Below are 17,279 nucleotides of genomic sequence, written 5' to 3'. Positions count from 1 at the left end.
AAGTAACACTGACTACACACCAGGAAGGGTCCGACTTGGAAGGCAGCCCTATGTGTCATGACTTGGCAAAAGTCAGTGTGCTCACAGCTCCTTGAGTTGAAAGTGAAATAGAATGGACACCGGATCGTCTGGCACTGCGGGGGTGGGAGGGGTGCACTGTGAAGAGACAGGAATAGGGTACTGACTGTAACATCATGAACAGCGGGCCTGCGTAGTGCGTGTACTGCCTAGGTGCTGCCAGAGCAGTGTTCTGGTGTGCCGCCGGGCGGGCCGGGAAATATTTTAAAAACGTCCGGGAAGGCGCGAGGCGGGAAGCATCATGCCGGTCAGTTTACTGTCTGTCTGCACATGCTGCGCAGGTACCTGGCAGTATGGAGGAGACAGAAAGAGATAAGTTAGGTGTCCGTGTCTCGCTTCTCGTCCGCAGTGTTCGCAGTGCAGTCACTCTCTGCAGGGCACAAGTCCTAAAAAAAGAAGTGGGGGGACGCTGTCACCGGAAGTGACGTCACAACAGGAATCTCATGAAAAGAAGTGGGGGGACGCTGTCACCGGAAGTGACGTCACAACATATGCCTTTAGATGACGGGGCATTTCACAGCACTGCTACCCCTGGTCTGTTCCTCGATGTCCTTTGCAACTCCCCCTCCCCCCCACTCCCCCGAGGGGGTGCCCCAGTTGCACAACGAAGTGCTCAAAAGTGCACAAGATACAGAAGGACACACATTCCAAGCGTTAACCGCCAACGCCTGCTCGCTCCGCCTCCCAATCACTCCAGCCTGCACACACCACCGGTGCCTCTTAAAGTCTCCAATTACAAATATTAGCATATCTTTGGTAATTTACGGGAAACTTCCCTCCCACCCGGGCTCTCTGCTCACACAATGCTGTCCAGCTTTTGGGCAGGGGGGACGGCGTCCACCCGGAAAAACCTGGTAAAATAAGTGGGGGGACGCCGTCCACCCGCGTGGTACCCCGACTCAAGCCCTGACTCTCTGACTCTGACTGTCCGTCTCTGGCAGTGGTCTCACCGAGTCCCGACTCCCGACACAACAGTTTTCCCGAGTCAGTGAATGAGTCAGTCAGCCAAAGTCAGTAGTACTAGTACTTCGGTCCGGTCTCTCCCAGCGAAATGTGTTGCGGGCGGCCCGGCGGCAGCTGTGCCCTGGACTGCACTGGTTGAGTCAAGAGGAGAAAATGGAGATTCATGAATGAATGAATCTCAATCTTCTTCTCAATCACGAATGACTCAAATTCTGCATCGGCAGCCAGTGTCTGTCTCATATGTTGATTGCACTGAGGCTGCGCTCGGCCCTTAAAAGTGTAACCGGCCGGCCGGTGGGCGGAATTAAGCTGTATTTTAGTTCTGCGGGGGGTGGGGCTGTGCTGCAGGAGGGAAATGCGCAGATTTCAGATTGCGCATCCATTGCCACGCCCCAGCATACACGCACGGCCGCACCCCATTAACGAATATTCGTAGTTCAATCAATGGGCGGCCAGCCACGGCCTACAACTCGGTCACTCTGAGTGCCAGCCAACACGACCCACCCGACGACGACGTTAACGGGACTGACTGGCACCCATCCACCCAGGTGAGGCAGTGTGGCATGCACCTGGCACTAGGCCCCGCCGCCCCCAATCAGTTCATAAAGCTTACAGCGCAGCAGCATGAGGCAGTGCTGTGCACTGACTCTGCAGTCAGCAGTTAAGTGTGTGTCCCGGCCGGGCCGGCCTGGCTCACCACGAACGAACCGCGGCGCCGCTAAGGTTAAGCCAGTGAGTTAAGCTGAGCACAGACACAGTAGAAGTAACTTTAACAGTTAACTACTAGTAGCATAGTAGGTAGCCGCCATGCGCTCGCCCCGTATTTCCATGATCATCAATCGTGATGCCAAGATTGGATATTCATGATGCTGAATGATTGGATATGGTAATGGCGTGGAGGCCGCGACCCTTAGTTTAGTGTTGCCGGCCCAAAGGGCGGGTTGGGAAGGACACTGATTTGGGCTAGGTTTTGGTTCTGCGGGGGTTGGGGTTGTGCGCAGTAGGCAGCGTGGCGTGCGCAGTTTCATTTTTTCAGATTGCGCATTTGCTACACCCCAACATACCCTCACGGGCCGGCCGCCCCACCACACCAAGTCATATTACTGGGTCTGACCCGTTCAACTACTTCAACGCCAGCCAACCAGCGCTACCCGACGACGACGTTGGCGTAGGAGCCCACGACTGGCAGCAGCACTAGTAGTAGTACCGTTAGTAGTACGGTACCGCCGGTAACAGCAGCACCAGGTGAGGCAGGCGGGCAGGCGGTAGGCATGGCGCTGCCCTAAGCAGCAGCCTAGGGCAGTGCTGCACTGCAGCCAGTATGTCCCGGCCCAGCACGAATGAACCACTAAGTTGAAGTTAACAATAGACAGCAGTAGTGTTGACCAGTACTGAAGATAAGTTAACTTAGTTAAGTAACTTAGCTAGTAGCGCGGTAACCACCATGCGTCCGTGCCATGAATGATCATCATGATGCCAATAATGTGCCGCCCATGCCATGCCAAACCAACACTGCTTTTTTTAGGGGAGCGTGACAGTCGTCAGCAGGTCACCCCCACGCCACTGTAGTACTGTCTCTCTGTGTAGCATGCTGCATGAATGAATGAAGAGATCAGTGTACTGCACTATCTGACCGGCAGCCGCCTAGTACTAGGCTAGCCGCCGCTGGCCGTACACAGCCACACAGGTTTTTAAAGTGTGCTGGCCTCAGTGTGGAAGTGGAACCCCAGCTTGCAATGTGCCGAGACTGCTGACTCTTACTGATAGCTTGGGGTCTAAATCCAGGCTGCGAATATTGGTACACAAGAGATCTGAGGGTCATAGGTTCAGCCTAGGACAGGTCCATGCTGAGAGGACTGCAAGACTCCCATGTTCGTAAGGGCAGGCTCAGGCTGACATTACTGTATGCATTGGCATGCCATCAATACGGGACTGCCATTGATGGGGCAGCAAGTGGCAACTGCAAGAGATTGTCCACTCGGTGCTGTGGGCAGCATGGTAGAGCTGATGAGAACCTGTATCACTAAGATGCAACCACATGTCTCTTTGGAACTTTATAGATGCTCTGCTAAATGTGGGTGCATCTCCCTCCACATAAGATGCAACCACATGTCTCTTAGCCAGTGGAGGAAGTGGGTGGAGCCAGAGAAAAGTAGGTGTGGCCTCCAACAAACATTTGAACACCTGCACTTCATATTTTACAAATTAAGCACTGCTCTCTCTCTTCTGGGCAGCGTCTCCTTCATGTAAGGGCTCCTTCAATGCTGCTCACTGAGGAGTCGACCAACTCCTTCCTTCAAGACGGGCCCCCCAGGCAGCTACTCCAGGCAGACGGTAGAGCCACCCAGATTACTGGTCTAGAACCTGCGAGGGGGGGGGGTCTGCGGTGGATACTCCAATGCTGGAACACTAAAGAGTTCCCCGATCATCACTGGTGTGATACCCATGCTTCTTGGCACACCAGCTGGAAGATTCTGTCATCTTTATACTGATGTTACAGGCAGCGTTGGTAGATTCCAACACTCAGCTCTGGGACTGGTTTCGGGCATTTGCTTCCCTGTTCCTGACCAGTTCCCCCCAGCCAGGTCCAACCATGGTCTTTGCCTTCAGGTGTGAGCAGGAGGGTGGTGTACAGTTTGGGGTCGCATTTCAGGGGAAAGCTAAAATAAGGGCACAAAGGAGAGGAGATTCACAACTTAACCACATCATAAATGGCTGTGGGTAACTCAGGGCCACTGGATTTTTGCAGCACCAGAGAGCTAAATTATGCGGCAGGGGTGACTAAAGTATGCAGCTAGAGAAGGCAAATTATACAGAATTCTGCAGCACTTTTTCTGATAGCATTTCTTCATTATTTTGACATTTTAAACACTTGTTAGCCCTGTCTGGGCATGGGTTGCACCACATTATTAGCACTTTTAACACCCAAATATAGAAATATCCAAGAGAAATGTGGCCAGTCAGCCTTTGCAAAGGGCCTTCCACTAGGCAGCAACACGTGTCACTAGATGTTTAGTAACTGTGGAACTGTTAGAGCTAGAAACAATTGTTTGGGGCTTAAAATCTACAGATTATAGAGCAGATAATGGATTATGTGGCAAACGCGTCAGATTCCTAATTATGGGAAAAACGCCACGGTCACACAGGTGCATAATTCGAGTGGCCTTGGTAACATTTCAAGGAATCTATGAAACAATGAGGTAAGGAGGGGACAAGGGTTCTCCCTACTCTACAAAGGGATCTTCTGTCTATTGACCTCCTCTCTGCTGAGTCTGACCCACTTCAGAGGGCCCCAGAGGTACAAAGGAGAAGATAACATTGCACTCTTGGGCTCTCTTCCACCCTCCATCTCAGGTACCTCACCAGGCACATAGAGGTGTCATCGCACCCCAACTCCGAGACATCATCAACTGCTCCTTCAACACCGCCACCTTCCCGGAGAGCTGGAAGCATGCAGAAATCAGCGCCCTCCTGAAGAAACCTTCAGCAGACCCCACCGACCTCAAGAACTACCGCCCCATCTGGCTCCTCCCTTTTCCTGCCAAAGTCATCGAGAAGACCGTCAACCGACAGCTTGCCGCCTTCCTCGAGACGAACGGATCCCTCGACCCCTCGTAGTCCGGCTTCTGTGCCAATCACAGCACTGAGACCGCCCTCATCGCAGCCACTGACGACATCCGAGCCCTGCTCGACAACGGGGAAACAGCGGCCCTCATCCTCCTGGATCTCTCCGCAGCGTTCGACACTGTCTGCCACCGCACCCTAGTACAACGCCTCAGCAATGTCGGAATCCAAGAGAAGGCTCTGGAGTGGATTATCTCGTTCCTCGCCGGAAGAACCCAGAGAGTCCGCTTCCCCCTTTCAGATCCGAGGCCACCGAAGTCATCTGCGGCGTACCACAAGGATCTTCACTCAGCCCCACCCTCTTCAACATCTACATGAGCCCCCTCGCGGCCATCGCACGCCAACACAACCTCAACATCATCTCCTACGCCGACGACACTCAGCTGATCCTCTCCCTCACCAACGACCCAGCCACCGCCAGAACTAACCTACACGAAGGGATGAAAGACGTAGCCGAGTGGATGCAGAACAGCCGTCTGAAACTGAACTCAGACAAGACGGAAGTCCTCATCCTGGGACCATCTTCCTCCGCCTGGGACGACTCCTGGTGGCCCCCTGCCCTTGGCAGCGCACCCAAACCGTCGGACCACGCACACAACCTGGGCTTCATCCTGGATTCCTCCTTCTCGATGACCAGACAAGTCAACGCCGTCTCATCTTCATGCTTCAACATCCTACGCATGCTCCGTAACATCTTCCGATGGATCCCCACCGAAACCAGGAAGACGGTCATCCAGGCACTCGTCACCAGCCGACTGGACTACGGAAACACCCTCTACACCGGAACCACAGCCAAACTACAGAAGAGACTCCAACGCATCCAGAACGCCTCCGCACGACTCATCCTAGACATCCCCCGTCACAGCCACATCTCCGGACACCTGAGAGACCTGCACTGGCTCCCCGTCAACAAGAGAATCACGTTCTGACTCCTCACCCACGCACACAAGACTCTCCACGACCTGGGCCCCAGGTACCTCAACAACCGCCTGACCTTCTACACTCCCACCCGCCAGCTTCGATCGACCAGCCACGCCCTCGCCGCCGTTCCACGCATCCGAAGAACCACCATGGGAGGAAGATCCTTCTCCTTCCTGGCAGCCAAGACATGGAACTCCCTCCCCATCCACCTCCGCCAGACCCAAGACCACCTCTCCTTCAGGAAGCAACTCAAGACCCGGTTGTTCGAGCAGTTACAGACCCCCCACCCCAAGCGCCTTGAGACCCTCCGGGTGAGTAGCGCGCTATATAAATTTCTTGATTGATTGATTGATTGACTACACACAAACACAGAATCCATGGTAGGGAAGAGATCTGGTTTCAGGGGCTGGCAGAGCAATTAAAAATACACAGGCTTGGCGAGTTGGCAACGCTTCCTAGCAGGTGGCAGTTACAAAAGGTCTGTACTTCCAGAACAATTAATGCTGTAAGCAATGTCAGCCCTCCACAGCCCAGGGGGCTGGTGGTGGTCATGCTCGCTTAAGAAGGATGCACATGCTGTGCCCCTCCAGTCCACACAGCCAAGTTTCGTGTCACATTCTGAGACATAGGAAGCCCTCATTGCACATGCATGACAATCGTGTGTTACGTGCTGAGGCAAAAACCTACAGAGCTGGCTATGGGGAACTCTAGGCAGGGCACTCACTCTCCAGAGCCATGCAATGGACCTTGTGTCCCAGCGCCGCCTATGAATATTCTTCAGAGAAGCGTTTCTGCAGGTGTTTCTGGCACCAGGATATATATATATATATATATATATCCTGTACCAGTAGGTAGTTATAGTTAGGACCTAGTTTCCATAGGAAAAGTGTTTTTTGATTTGCCAATATCTTTGGCGAAATTTTCAAAACAAATGGGGCGGTCAAGTCAGCTGCTGTGTTGAAAGTTTCGGGGTGATTCATCAGAGAAAAAGGGGGGTCCCAAAACGCTTTTTGTCCATGTTAATATCCATAGGAAACTTTAGACAAGACTACAGCCCGAACTGCTGAATGGAATTACACTAAATGTGGCAAAAAAGTAGCTCTTGGTTCAGAAAGCACTCTTTTTGTTAAATGGTGTAAATCCATTCACTAGTTCCAGAGAAATGTAAATATTTCTCAGATATACAAATATGGCTGCAGAGGATCCGCAAATCATCCAGATCTCAAGTCTGCAATCTGATTGGCAGCCAACACTTCAAACCAGGAGGTGTTGGCAGCCATCATGTAAACCGAGTCACAAGAAAAAAGGTAAACAAAATGTTAAAAAAACAAGAAAAGGGGGCAGGGTAGAAACACCCTGACCCCCTTGGCCTTGGCCAAAAAAGCATTTTTAAAAAAAACAATTTGGTGGGATTAACATTGGATCTGCGAATCCGGCCTAAAATATTAAAACTAAGCACGGGCTCCTGCATTTCGTTTTCTTTAAGCCCCCGGGTGTCCAGGTCCCGGATGCAATGAATAAAATATATGTGGGGGCCCACGAGGGCTCCCGCAGCCCCGGGAATCGCCAGCTCCCCAGGGCTTATCCATTCAATGTGGGGGTGCTACGAGGCCCCCCACAGCCCTGCGGACCGCCACCTCCCCGGGGATATGTATATTAAATGCAGGGGCCATGTGGGCCCCCCACAGCTCCGGGGACCGCCACCACCCCCGGCCTAAATATTGTTGGAGGGGGCAGTGCTCATGGAGCTGTAAATGGCCCTGGGGACCGCCACCCCCCTAGCCATCATTGGAGGCCAACTACCCCTCCTGTTACCTCAAATAGGTCCCACATACCAGGATTACTGAGAAGATGTCAGAGGCCATGCCCCCTTTCTCCACCACTCTGCAAATGTGCCTCCTGTCGCACTACTAGTTGGGGCATAAAGTCCCCTTGGCTCCAGAGGGACCTTGAGGGTCAATAAGTCCTCCTGGTACATCCTGTAAGTCCTATGCAGCAGAATTCCTGAGAGCTGGTCGGAGTCCCAGCCCCCTTTCTCAACCACTCTGCAAACGCAGCTGCTAGTTAAAAAACCTTAGAAATTCACTAAAAAAACAAAGGTTACAGGGACATTATAGTTAGGAATCAGCATTTATAAAAACTTAGAAATTCACTGAAAGAAATCACAGGTTTCAGGGGCGTTGTAGTTAGGAATTAGCATTTAAAAAACCTTAGAAATTCACAGAAAAAACACAGGTTACAGGAATGTTATAGTTAGGCTGACATTTCACTTGTACAAAACCTGTGAAATTCAGCCGTTATAGTTAGCTGAGCTAACTATAACTCGCTCCCCCACAATGCACTGCTGACGACGTCACATATTACATCATTCATGACATGGTCAGTGACATCACTGATGACATCGTCCACATAATCTCTGATGCACTCACTCATGCCCTAATACCCTTTCATACACGCACTCCAAAAATTCAGACTACCATTCTCGAAACCATAGAATAACACCAATACCAGTTAGTACATACCCACTCACTGATTCATAGGTCTACACACACATCCACTCACTCACCCATACAGCCACTCATACACGCAGTCGCTCACCAATACAGCCACTGATATATGCACTCATACAGGCACTCACACACCGATATATGCACTCATACACTCATACAGACACTCACACACTGCCACTCACCCATAGTTACTCACACACCTAGTCAGACTCCCAAAGTCAATCACACTGCCATTTACCCACCTATACAGTTATAAACACACTGCCTCACTTATTCATACAGATACTAGCATATACTTACTCTCTTATACAATCGCTGACACAAGCACACACTCATCAACACAGCCACTCTCACAATCACTCACTCTCACATACAGTCACTTATATACTCCACACTATATATACTGCTTTTCACATCTGTAGTTACTCACCTATATACCACTGAGACATCCATTCACTCACGGACACAGGCATACGTACACTCACTCACCCATACAGCTCCTCGCAGATGCATTCATGAACCCATACACACATTGATTCACCAACTCACACACCCATGCAGGGAGTCACACACACCCTCACCCATCCACACATACTCAGGTACCCATACAGGTACACAGACAACCAATCAATAGCCAATATAGGCACTCATCTAGCTACTCACCAGCCCGTGCAGCCACTTACACACCAACTGACCGACTGATACAGACATTCACACAGATTAGTCACTCACCCATACATATACTGAGACACGTATAATCACTCACTTATACAGTCAGTCATGCACCCACTGAATCATCCATACAGACACTCATACGCCAATTCATTCTTCAATACACCTTGGTGTATGTATGTATGTATGTATATATATTCATTCTGGATGTTTCCGCAGCAGAGAAAAATGCAAGATTTACAACTGTTGTGTTTGTCTTCCAGGAAAACCCAGAGATACAGCATTCACACTGTAGGCGGAAAATGTTCCCCAAAGTGAATACTAAATGTGAGAGTGCATGGATTTCTAAAGGAGTGACAAGGAAACATCTGTTTCTGGGGCTCAGAACCCAGACCCGTTCCATCCCTGTGACCCGGGGTGAAGTCTACGCCTCATGGCCTCTGGGGCAAATCCCAGAGTCCACTCTACATATGGACCTAGTTTTCTTTGTCCAGTGGTCTTGTTACAACTCGTGCATTGTCACCTGAGTGCCATACTTTGTTAATTCTAGGGTGCAAGAGGCAGCCTTTGTTCTTCCAGAGAGTGAGGGGCCCTTCCAGGGCCAAGTTGCCTGTTTGTGCCAGTCTGGTTTAATCTGAGTTGGCAAAAGCCTTGGTCTGCTGATTACATGAGCCATCACCAACTCTCCTGCTGACAATGGGGCAGCCCAGCAGGTAGGTGGGTAGACAGCAAGACCCTGCCCCCATCTGCTGCAAGATGACACTACAGCTAAGAGTGAGAGGGGTGGGTAGACAGCTAGACACGCCCCTACCTGCTGCAAGGGGACACTACAGCAAAGAGTGAGGGAGGTGGGTAGACAGCAAGACCCCGCCCCCACCTGCTGCAAGGTGATAATACAGCTAAGAGTGAGGGAGGTGCGTGGAGAGCAAGACCCCGCCCCTACCTGCTGCAAGGTGACACTACAGCTAAGAGTGAGGGCGGTGGGGAGACAGCAAGACCCCACCCCCACCTGCTGCAAGGTGACAATACAGCTAAGAGTGAGGGAGGTGCGTGGAGAGTAAGACCCCGCCCCTACCTGCTGCAAGGTGACACTACAGCTAAGAGTGAGGGCGGTGGGGAGACAGCAAGACCCCACCCCCACCTGCTGCAAGGTGACAATACAGCTAAGAGTGAGGGAGGTGCGTGGAGAGAAAGACCCCGCCCCTACCTGCTGCAAGGTGACAATACAGCTAAGAGTGAGGACGGTGGGAAGACAGCAAGACCCCACCCCCACCTGCTGCAAGGTGACAATACAGTTGAGAGAGAGGGAGGTGGGTAGACAGCAAGGCCTCGCCCCCACCTGCTGCCAGGTGACACTACACCTAAGAGTGAGGGAGTCGGCTAGACAGCAAGACCCCGCCCCCTACTGCTGAAAGGTGACAATACAGCTAAGAGTGAGGGAGGTGGGTAGACAGCAAGACCCCGCCCCCACCTGCTGCAAGGTGACAATACAGTTAAGAGAGGGGGAGGTGGGTAGACAGAAAGACCCCGCCCCCACCTGCTGCAAGGTGACACTACAGCTAAGAGAGAGGGAGGTGCGTGGACAGCTAGACCATGCCCCCACCTGCTGCAAAGTGACAATACAGCTAAGAGAGAGGGAGGTGCGTGGACAGCTAGACCCCGCCCCCACGTGCTGCAAGGTGACAATACAGCTAAGAGTGAGGGAGTCGGGTAGACAGCAAGACCCCGCCCCCACCTGCTGCAAGGTGACAATACAGCTAAGAGTGAGGGAGGTGGGTAAACAGCTAGACCCCGCCCCCACCTGCTGCAAAGTGACAATACAGCTAAGAGTGAGGGAGTCGGGTAGACAGCAAGGCCCCGCCCCCACCTGCTGCAAGGTGACAATACAGCTAAGAGAGGGGGAGTCAGGTAGACAGCAAGACCCCACCCGCACCTCATGCAAGGTGACAATACAGCTAAGAGTGAGAGGGGTGGGTAGACAGCTAGACCCCGCCCTCACCTGCTGCAAGGTGACAATACAGCTAAGAGTGAGGGAGGTGAGTAGACAGCTAGACCCCGCCCTCACCTGCTGCAAGGTGACAATACAGTTAAGAGAGGGGGAGTCGGGTAGACAGCAAGACCCCGCCCCCACCTCCTGCAAGGTGACAATACAACTAAGAGTGAGGGAGGTGGGTAGACAGCTAGACCCCGCCCTCACCTGCTGAAAGGTGAAATCAGGTTTAGATTGAGGGTGGTGGGAGGCACTGGCATAACGAAACTTGAGGCACCCCCCTGCAATGTGCATGAAGAGGCCCCCTCCAGACTAAATCGGGACCTCTCTGGCCCAAGTTCTGTGCTGAGGGGGGCCCCTAGATGCTTGGGAGCCCCCCCCGCACCGCGGGGTCTGCGGGGGCTTGTGTTACGCCACTGGTGGGAGGCGCGCTCTGTACAGGTGTTCTTGGCTTCCAGAGATGCTGAGCCTGGGCAGGCCTGGGCTGAGAGGTGAGACGCCTCGTGGAGGGTTGGGTGTCTGCGCACTGGGGAGAACCGGTGAGTACAAAAGATTGCAAGTGCAAATAATTACAGGTAAGTTTCATCAGAGCGGCTGTGCACCGCAGACCACTTTTGCAACGAGATGTAGAATTACTAGCCTAGCATGGGCACTACCGCCACTATAGGCAGCTGCCTTACCGCACCACCCCAGGAGGCCACTAGAGGGCAACGGAGTACTTCAAAAATGTCTTTGTTGCTAGTGTAGAGCTTTACCCAAATGGTAAAGTGTCATTTTACATGAGACTCCAAAAATCCTTGCTTCTGACTTGGGCATGGGTGGGGATTTTACCCCAGCACAGCCCCTTCCCCAGGACATGGGCTATTGCTTATTAACGATACATGTCTGTTCTTTCCTTGCATCGTCGCATGCTGGACACTGACAGAAGCAAGGGACGTCTTCCTGGAGTACATTGGTCAGCTGGAGAGCTCGGTGTCCAGTGCCTGGAAGCGGCTGAAGGGCAGTGCCAACATCAGCTGCCCCGACCCCCTGCAGGAGAAGAGCTGCACCATGATCTCAGAGCTGGACATCACCATGGCATCGGTGCACAGAGAGGCTGGACTGGCAGCTGGCATGCTTCGTACAATGGTAAATATCTACAAGCCTGCGTGCCACGTGCAAGAGTGCATTACTCACTGTGCAGGGGTATACACCCCAAAACACTACTACATACCTCCACAACGTGCAAGTGGGCACTACCCACTGCGCAGGGGTATACACCCCAAAACACTACTACATACCTCCACAACGTGCAAGTGGGCACTACCCACTGTGCAGGGGTATACAACCCAAAACACTGCTACATACCTCCCCAATGTGCAAGTCTGCACTACCCACTGTGCAGGGGTATACACCCCAAAACACTACTACATACCTGCACAATGCAAGTGTGCACTACCCACTGTGCAGGTGTATACACCCCAAAACACTACTACCTACTTCCACAACGTGCAAGTGTGCACTACTCACTGTGCAGGGGTATACACCCCAAAACACTATTACGTACCTCCACTTCGTGCAAGGGTGTATTACTCACTGTGCAGGGGTATACACCCCAAAACACTATTACACACCTCCACTTCGTGCAAGAGTTCATTACTCACTGTGCAGGGGTATACACCCCAAAACACTATTACACACCTCCACATCCTGCAATAGTACATTAGCCACTGTGCAGGGGTATACACCCCAAACACTATTACACACCTCCACTTCGTGCAAGGGTGCATTACCCACTGTGCAGGGGTATACACCCCAAAACACTATTATGTACCTCCACTTCGTGCAAGAGTGCATTACCCCTGTGCAGGAGTATACACCCCAAAACACTATTACACACCTCCACATCCTGCAAGAGTGCATTACCCACTGTGCAGGGGTATGCACCCCAAAACACTATTGCACACATCACACCGTGCAAGAGTGCATTACCCACTATGCAGGGGTATACACCCCAAACACTATTACACACCACCACATCCTGCAAGAGTGCATTACCCACTGTGCAGGGGTATACACCCCAAAACACTATTACGCACCTCCACATCCTGCAAGAGTGCATTACCCCTGTGCAGGAGTATACACCCCAAAACACTATTACACACCTCCACATCCTGCAAGAGTGCATTACCCACTGTGCAGGGGTATGCACCCCAAAACACTATTGCACACCTCCACATCGTGCAATGACACTGCTAGGAGGGCAGACTCCGTGCTGTGGCCCGGACGAAAGCCGTTCTGTGAGGGGTCTAAGATGTTGTCTTCCAAGAAACCTGTCAGAATGGAGTTGACGTGGGTCTCAGCAATCTTGGCTACCCATGGAAGGAGAGATATGGGGCAGAAATTCTCCAGTTTGGCTGTATCCAGGGAAGGCTTTTTAACAAGGGTATCACCCTTGCTTGCTTCCAGGTCCTGGGGACAACTGCCATGGACAAGGACATATTAATCCCCTGGCCCAATGGAGAGAGGAGCACGAGTAAAGAGTTCCTAAATTGAGGGGATCAGCAGGAGAGCCTGAGTTCACCTTGCTGCATAACACACGCAGCTCATCCTGGGAGATTGAAGGAAGAGCCGCGAGAGTCGGGGTGGCACAGGGACTGAGAACAGAGCCCGAATATGGAGCAGCTAGAGGGAAGGAGTTATAAATGTTCTCCACCTTCTTCACAAAGAAGGTGGCGAGAGCCTCACATTGCTCATCTGATGTCATACGTGGCACTGGGGGTAACCCCGCCCGTTTAAGATCTTTAAGTATGCCGAAAATACTTTGAGCGGGGCTCTTGCTGCCTCTAAACTCAGCTGCAAAATGAGCTGCTCGCTCTGACTGGATGGCCCTGTGGTAGTTCTTGATAGCTGCCTGATAGCGACCCATTGAGATCGAATCATAATCGCATCTCCACACCCGCTCCAACCTTTTGCAAACATTACGCATACTGGCAAGCTTGTCACTGAACCACGAACTAGACTTGGTATTGCGACCCTTGGACCTCTTAGCAGGGATAAGCACGTCCAGAGGCCGGAGGATCCAGTCCAACAGTGCTTTATCAGCAGCGTCCGGGTCATTTGGTAAGTTAAGGGTGTTTATAGAAAGGAGGGCATGAAATTGTTCAGTCTTTAATTTATGCCACGGGCGCCTGAGAGAGGAGTATTGAACTGCACTCCGCGCGGGCTCTACCCCAGTGAGAATCATAGATATTAGGTAATGATCAGACCAGCACACCAGGACCGGGGAGTTGACTTAAGGGAGCGAAGGTTCGAAAAAAACTGGGTCCAACAAATGGCCAGCACAGTGAGTGGGGCCTTGAACCAGTGGTACGTCTCCTTCCATCTACAGGGTTGCACACCCACCTGCACTCACACAAACCATCTCCCCTCCCCGACACTGATGTCCACACACCCCTTAGGTGCAATCTGCTCCACCCCTCCACGTTGTTCCAAGCATTCCCTGATTTCATCCTGTATTTCTTTCAGGTTTTCCCCCCTGATCTCTGGGACATCCCTTCGGACTGGAGCCTCCTGGCCACTGAGTTCAGAAGCCTGGCAGAAAGGTGAGGTCAGCTGCAGCTGGAAGGGGACTCATTCAAGACCTTGGGTGGGATAAACCTCTGACCGTCACCAGGGCTGGAAAGGGTCTGGTGGCCTAGTGGCCTAATGCATCCACTGCAGGGGCCTGTCATGGTCCTCGTGGCTGCAGGTTCAAATCCCAGCGGGTCCACTCGGTCTTTCATCCTTCTGAGGTTGTTAGATAAGTGCCATTGAGTTAGGTAACAATAAACATCTGCTATTTAGCACCAAGATTACCTTCTGGGTGAACGTGAGCTTTACAAACACACTTTATGGTAAAGGGTCGGATGGGAGTTTGGGAATGCCAAAAAAGGAAAATCCTTACGAGCTGTCCCAAACTTCCAAGCCTAACCATGCCTTGAAAGCCATACCTAAAAAATACTGACATAATGGCGGGCTTTGGTCACCCCTCTGCGTCCATTGGTCTGTTCCAATGCTAATCACATGTTGCTTCCTCCATCACAATGTACAGGATGGAGCAGCGGGCCAGCCCACATCAGCCATTGGCTCTCTTGCACCGTCATTGATGGCATTTTGCTTTTTCACATTTGCACATCTGCCTAAAAAGACACGTCCTTCAGTGCCAGGATTGGCGTTGCCAATGTTTTTTTTCTTTTTATTATTTATCTTGCTTCGTGTATTTTTTTGTCGTCATTGTGTGTTTAAACTGTGACTTCAAGTTACACTTATTTAAAGCCAATCATACATTTTCTATCTGTCAGTGAGAATCATATTCTTCTGCGATGTGCAATAAAAATACAATTGTTTATTTTCCTGTTATAAGTACACCAAACTTTTAAGAAATGTTCATACTGTCTATTTAAATTGTATGTGACATTTGCGTATTTAATGCAAAATGTTAGTGCAAATTTATGTCTGCCATGTTTATTCATTTTCCCTATTTTTTCTTCTATTTATTTATAGAGCATGTTTGCAATAAAAATAAGCATTGACAAGCAAGCATGTGCAAAGTTGATAAGTCTGGTATTAGCTGCCAGCCTTTTGGGTTTTTCAATCAGGATTTATAAAGCAAGGCTAATCACCCGCGAAGGTATCCAGGCGCTGAGGTCTTTGCTTCTTTTTGTGGGTTTAGTTGAACAGCCAGGTCTTGAGTCCTCTCCGCAATTCTAGAAGAGAGCTGGAGGTCTGGAGGAGAAGGGGGAGGTCGGTCCAGGATTTAACGGCGAGGTAGGAGAAGGAGCGCCCTCCACAGTTGCTTCGGTGGATGTGAGGGGGTTGCAAGGGAGAGGGAGGTGCAGCACAGATGTCTGGAGGGTTAGTGGAAGTTCAGGCAGTGGTTGATGCATGCTGGTCCTTGGTTGTGTAGAGCTTTGTTGGTGTGGATCAGCATCTTGAATTGACATCACTTCCGGATGGGGAGCCAGTGGTGTTTCTCAAGACGAGGGGTGATTTGGGTGAGTTTGGGGAGGTCGAGGATGAGGCTGGTTGCTGAGTTCTTGTACGGTTTGCAGTCTCTTCATGAGGTGAGTGGTGATCCCTGCGTAGAGTGTGTTGCCGTAGTCCAGACGGCTTGTGACTAGTGCTTGAGTGACAGTTCATCAGGTGTTGACAGGGAGCCATTTGAAGATTTTCCGGAGCATGCGAAGAGTGAGGAAGCAGGCGGATGAGACTGCATTGATCCGGCTCTTCATGGATTTTCATGGTGAGATTGCTTTTCAGGATGATGCCGAGGTTGCAAGCATGCTTTGTCAATGGTTGTTTTGCTTTGTCAATGGTTGTTTTGCTTTGTCAATGGTTGTTTTGCTTTGTCAATGGTTGTTTTGCTTTGTCAATGGTTGTTTTGCTTTGCCAATGGTTGTTTTGCTTTGTCAATGGTTGTTTTGCTTTGTCATGGTTTTTGCACATCTTTATTGTTAGGGAAGTTGCTGGGCCCTCAATCTAACAGTGGTTAAAAGCAAAGATATGTTTTACTCTCTAAATGCACGCATTGCTGTACTAGTTCCAGGCACAGAAGTCTGGATGTTTTCCTTGTGAAAGAGAAAATGTTGTCACTCACAGAGCAGTTAGCCAATGACTGCAGGGGGCTGACCCACTGCCCATGTTGCATTCTGTAGAGAGTAGAAGAAACATGTGAATGAGACAATACGAGATGAATCGATGAAGACACCTGCCATATGACCCTGTAAGTAAGTATATGATACATGTAATTTTCGTAAAACCAAACAAAAACAGCAGACCTAAAAATAAACCAGCTTTGGCCGAGCCAATATGGTGTTGGCCGCCATCTTTTGGCTCTGTCAATGTTTGTTTTTTCATGGTTTTTGTAAAAGGTTATTGTTTGGGAAGCTGCTGGATCCTTATCAGTCTACAAAAAACATTGGCTAGAAGCTAAAACCTTTTTTGATCTTAAAATGCACACATTGCCGTAGTCATCAATGGCACTAAAGGGAACTACTTTGTGTGTGGATGTGCTCCTGGTGAAAGGGGAGAGTGCCATCACTCACAGTGCAGTTAGCCAATGGCTGAAGCAGACTGAGCCATTCCCCCGTGCTGTGTGCTGTAAGTGGCGGAATATAATTTGAATCACATTATAACAAACCAATGGATGAAACCTTCAGCCTGAGAGCCTTTAGACGCATATTATGCAGACCTAAAAATAACCATTACACCAGCTTGCCACAGCTAGTCTTGTTGGCTTTGCTGTGCTTGTTTAGGCGTTATAGGATCTTTGGATACTGTCCCTTCCTGGGTGTTTTGCAGATTTGATCCCATCACTGCGCGTGGTATCTTTTGGCATGATGGTGTCCCTTTCCAGCAGTGTGTTCATTAGCCCCCCCCATGGTGCCCCTTTCCTGCGGTGTGATCATTAGCCTGCCGCCCCCGATGGCGTCCCTTTCCTGCTGTGTGTTCATTAGCCCCCCCCATGGTGTCCCTTTCCTGCTGTGTGATCATTAGCCTGC

At 50.9% G+C, this 17,279-nt stretch overlaps 1 protein-coding gene across 2 annotated transcripts in view; it reads left to right on the top strand.

Moving 5' to 3' along the window:
* Nucleotides 1–17,279, top strand: part of LAMC3 (laminin subunit gamma 3) — a 770,318-nt gene that overhangs the window by 665,899 nt on the left and 87,140 nt on the right. The window contains exons 19-20 of one of the 2 annotated variants that reach the window (XM_085613958.1): nucleotides 11,687–11,886; nucleotides 14,266–14,342. In XM_085613958.1, the coding sequence (XP_085470084.1) occupies nucleotides 11,687–11,886; nucleotides 14,266–14,342 (277 nt within the window). Of the gene's footprint in view, nucleotides 1–11,683; nucleotides 11,887–14,265; nucleotides 14,343–17,279 lie in introns of both variants that reach the window. The other variant, XM_085613956.1, reaches the window with a different exon arrangement.

The sequence above is a fragment of the Triturus cristatus genome, chromosome 1_2 (genome assembly GCF_964204655.1).
Source record: "Triturus cristatus chromosome 1_2, aTriCri1.1, whole genome shotgun sequence".
Classification (NCBI taxonomy): Eukaryota; Metazoa; Chordata; class Amphibia; order Caudata; family Salamandridae; genus Triturus; species Triturus cristatus.
This window is presented reverse-complemented; position numbering and strand designations above follow the sequence as displayed.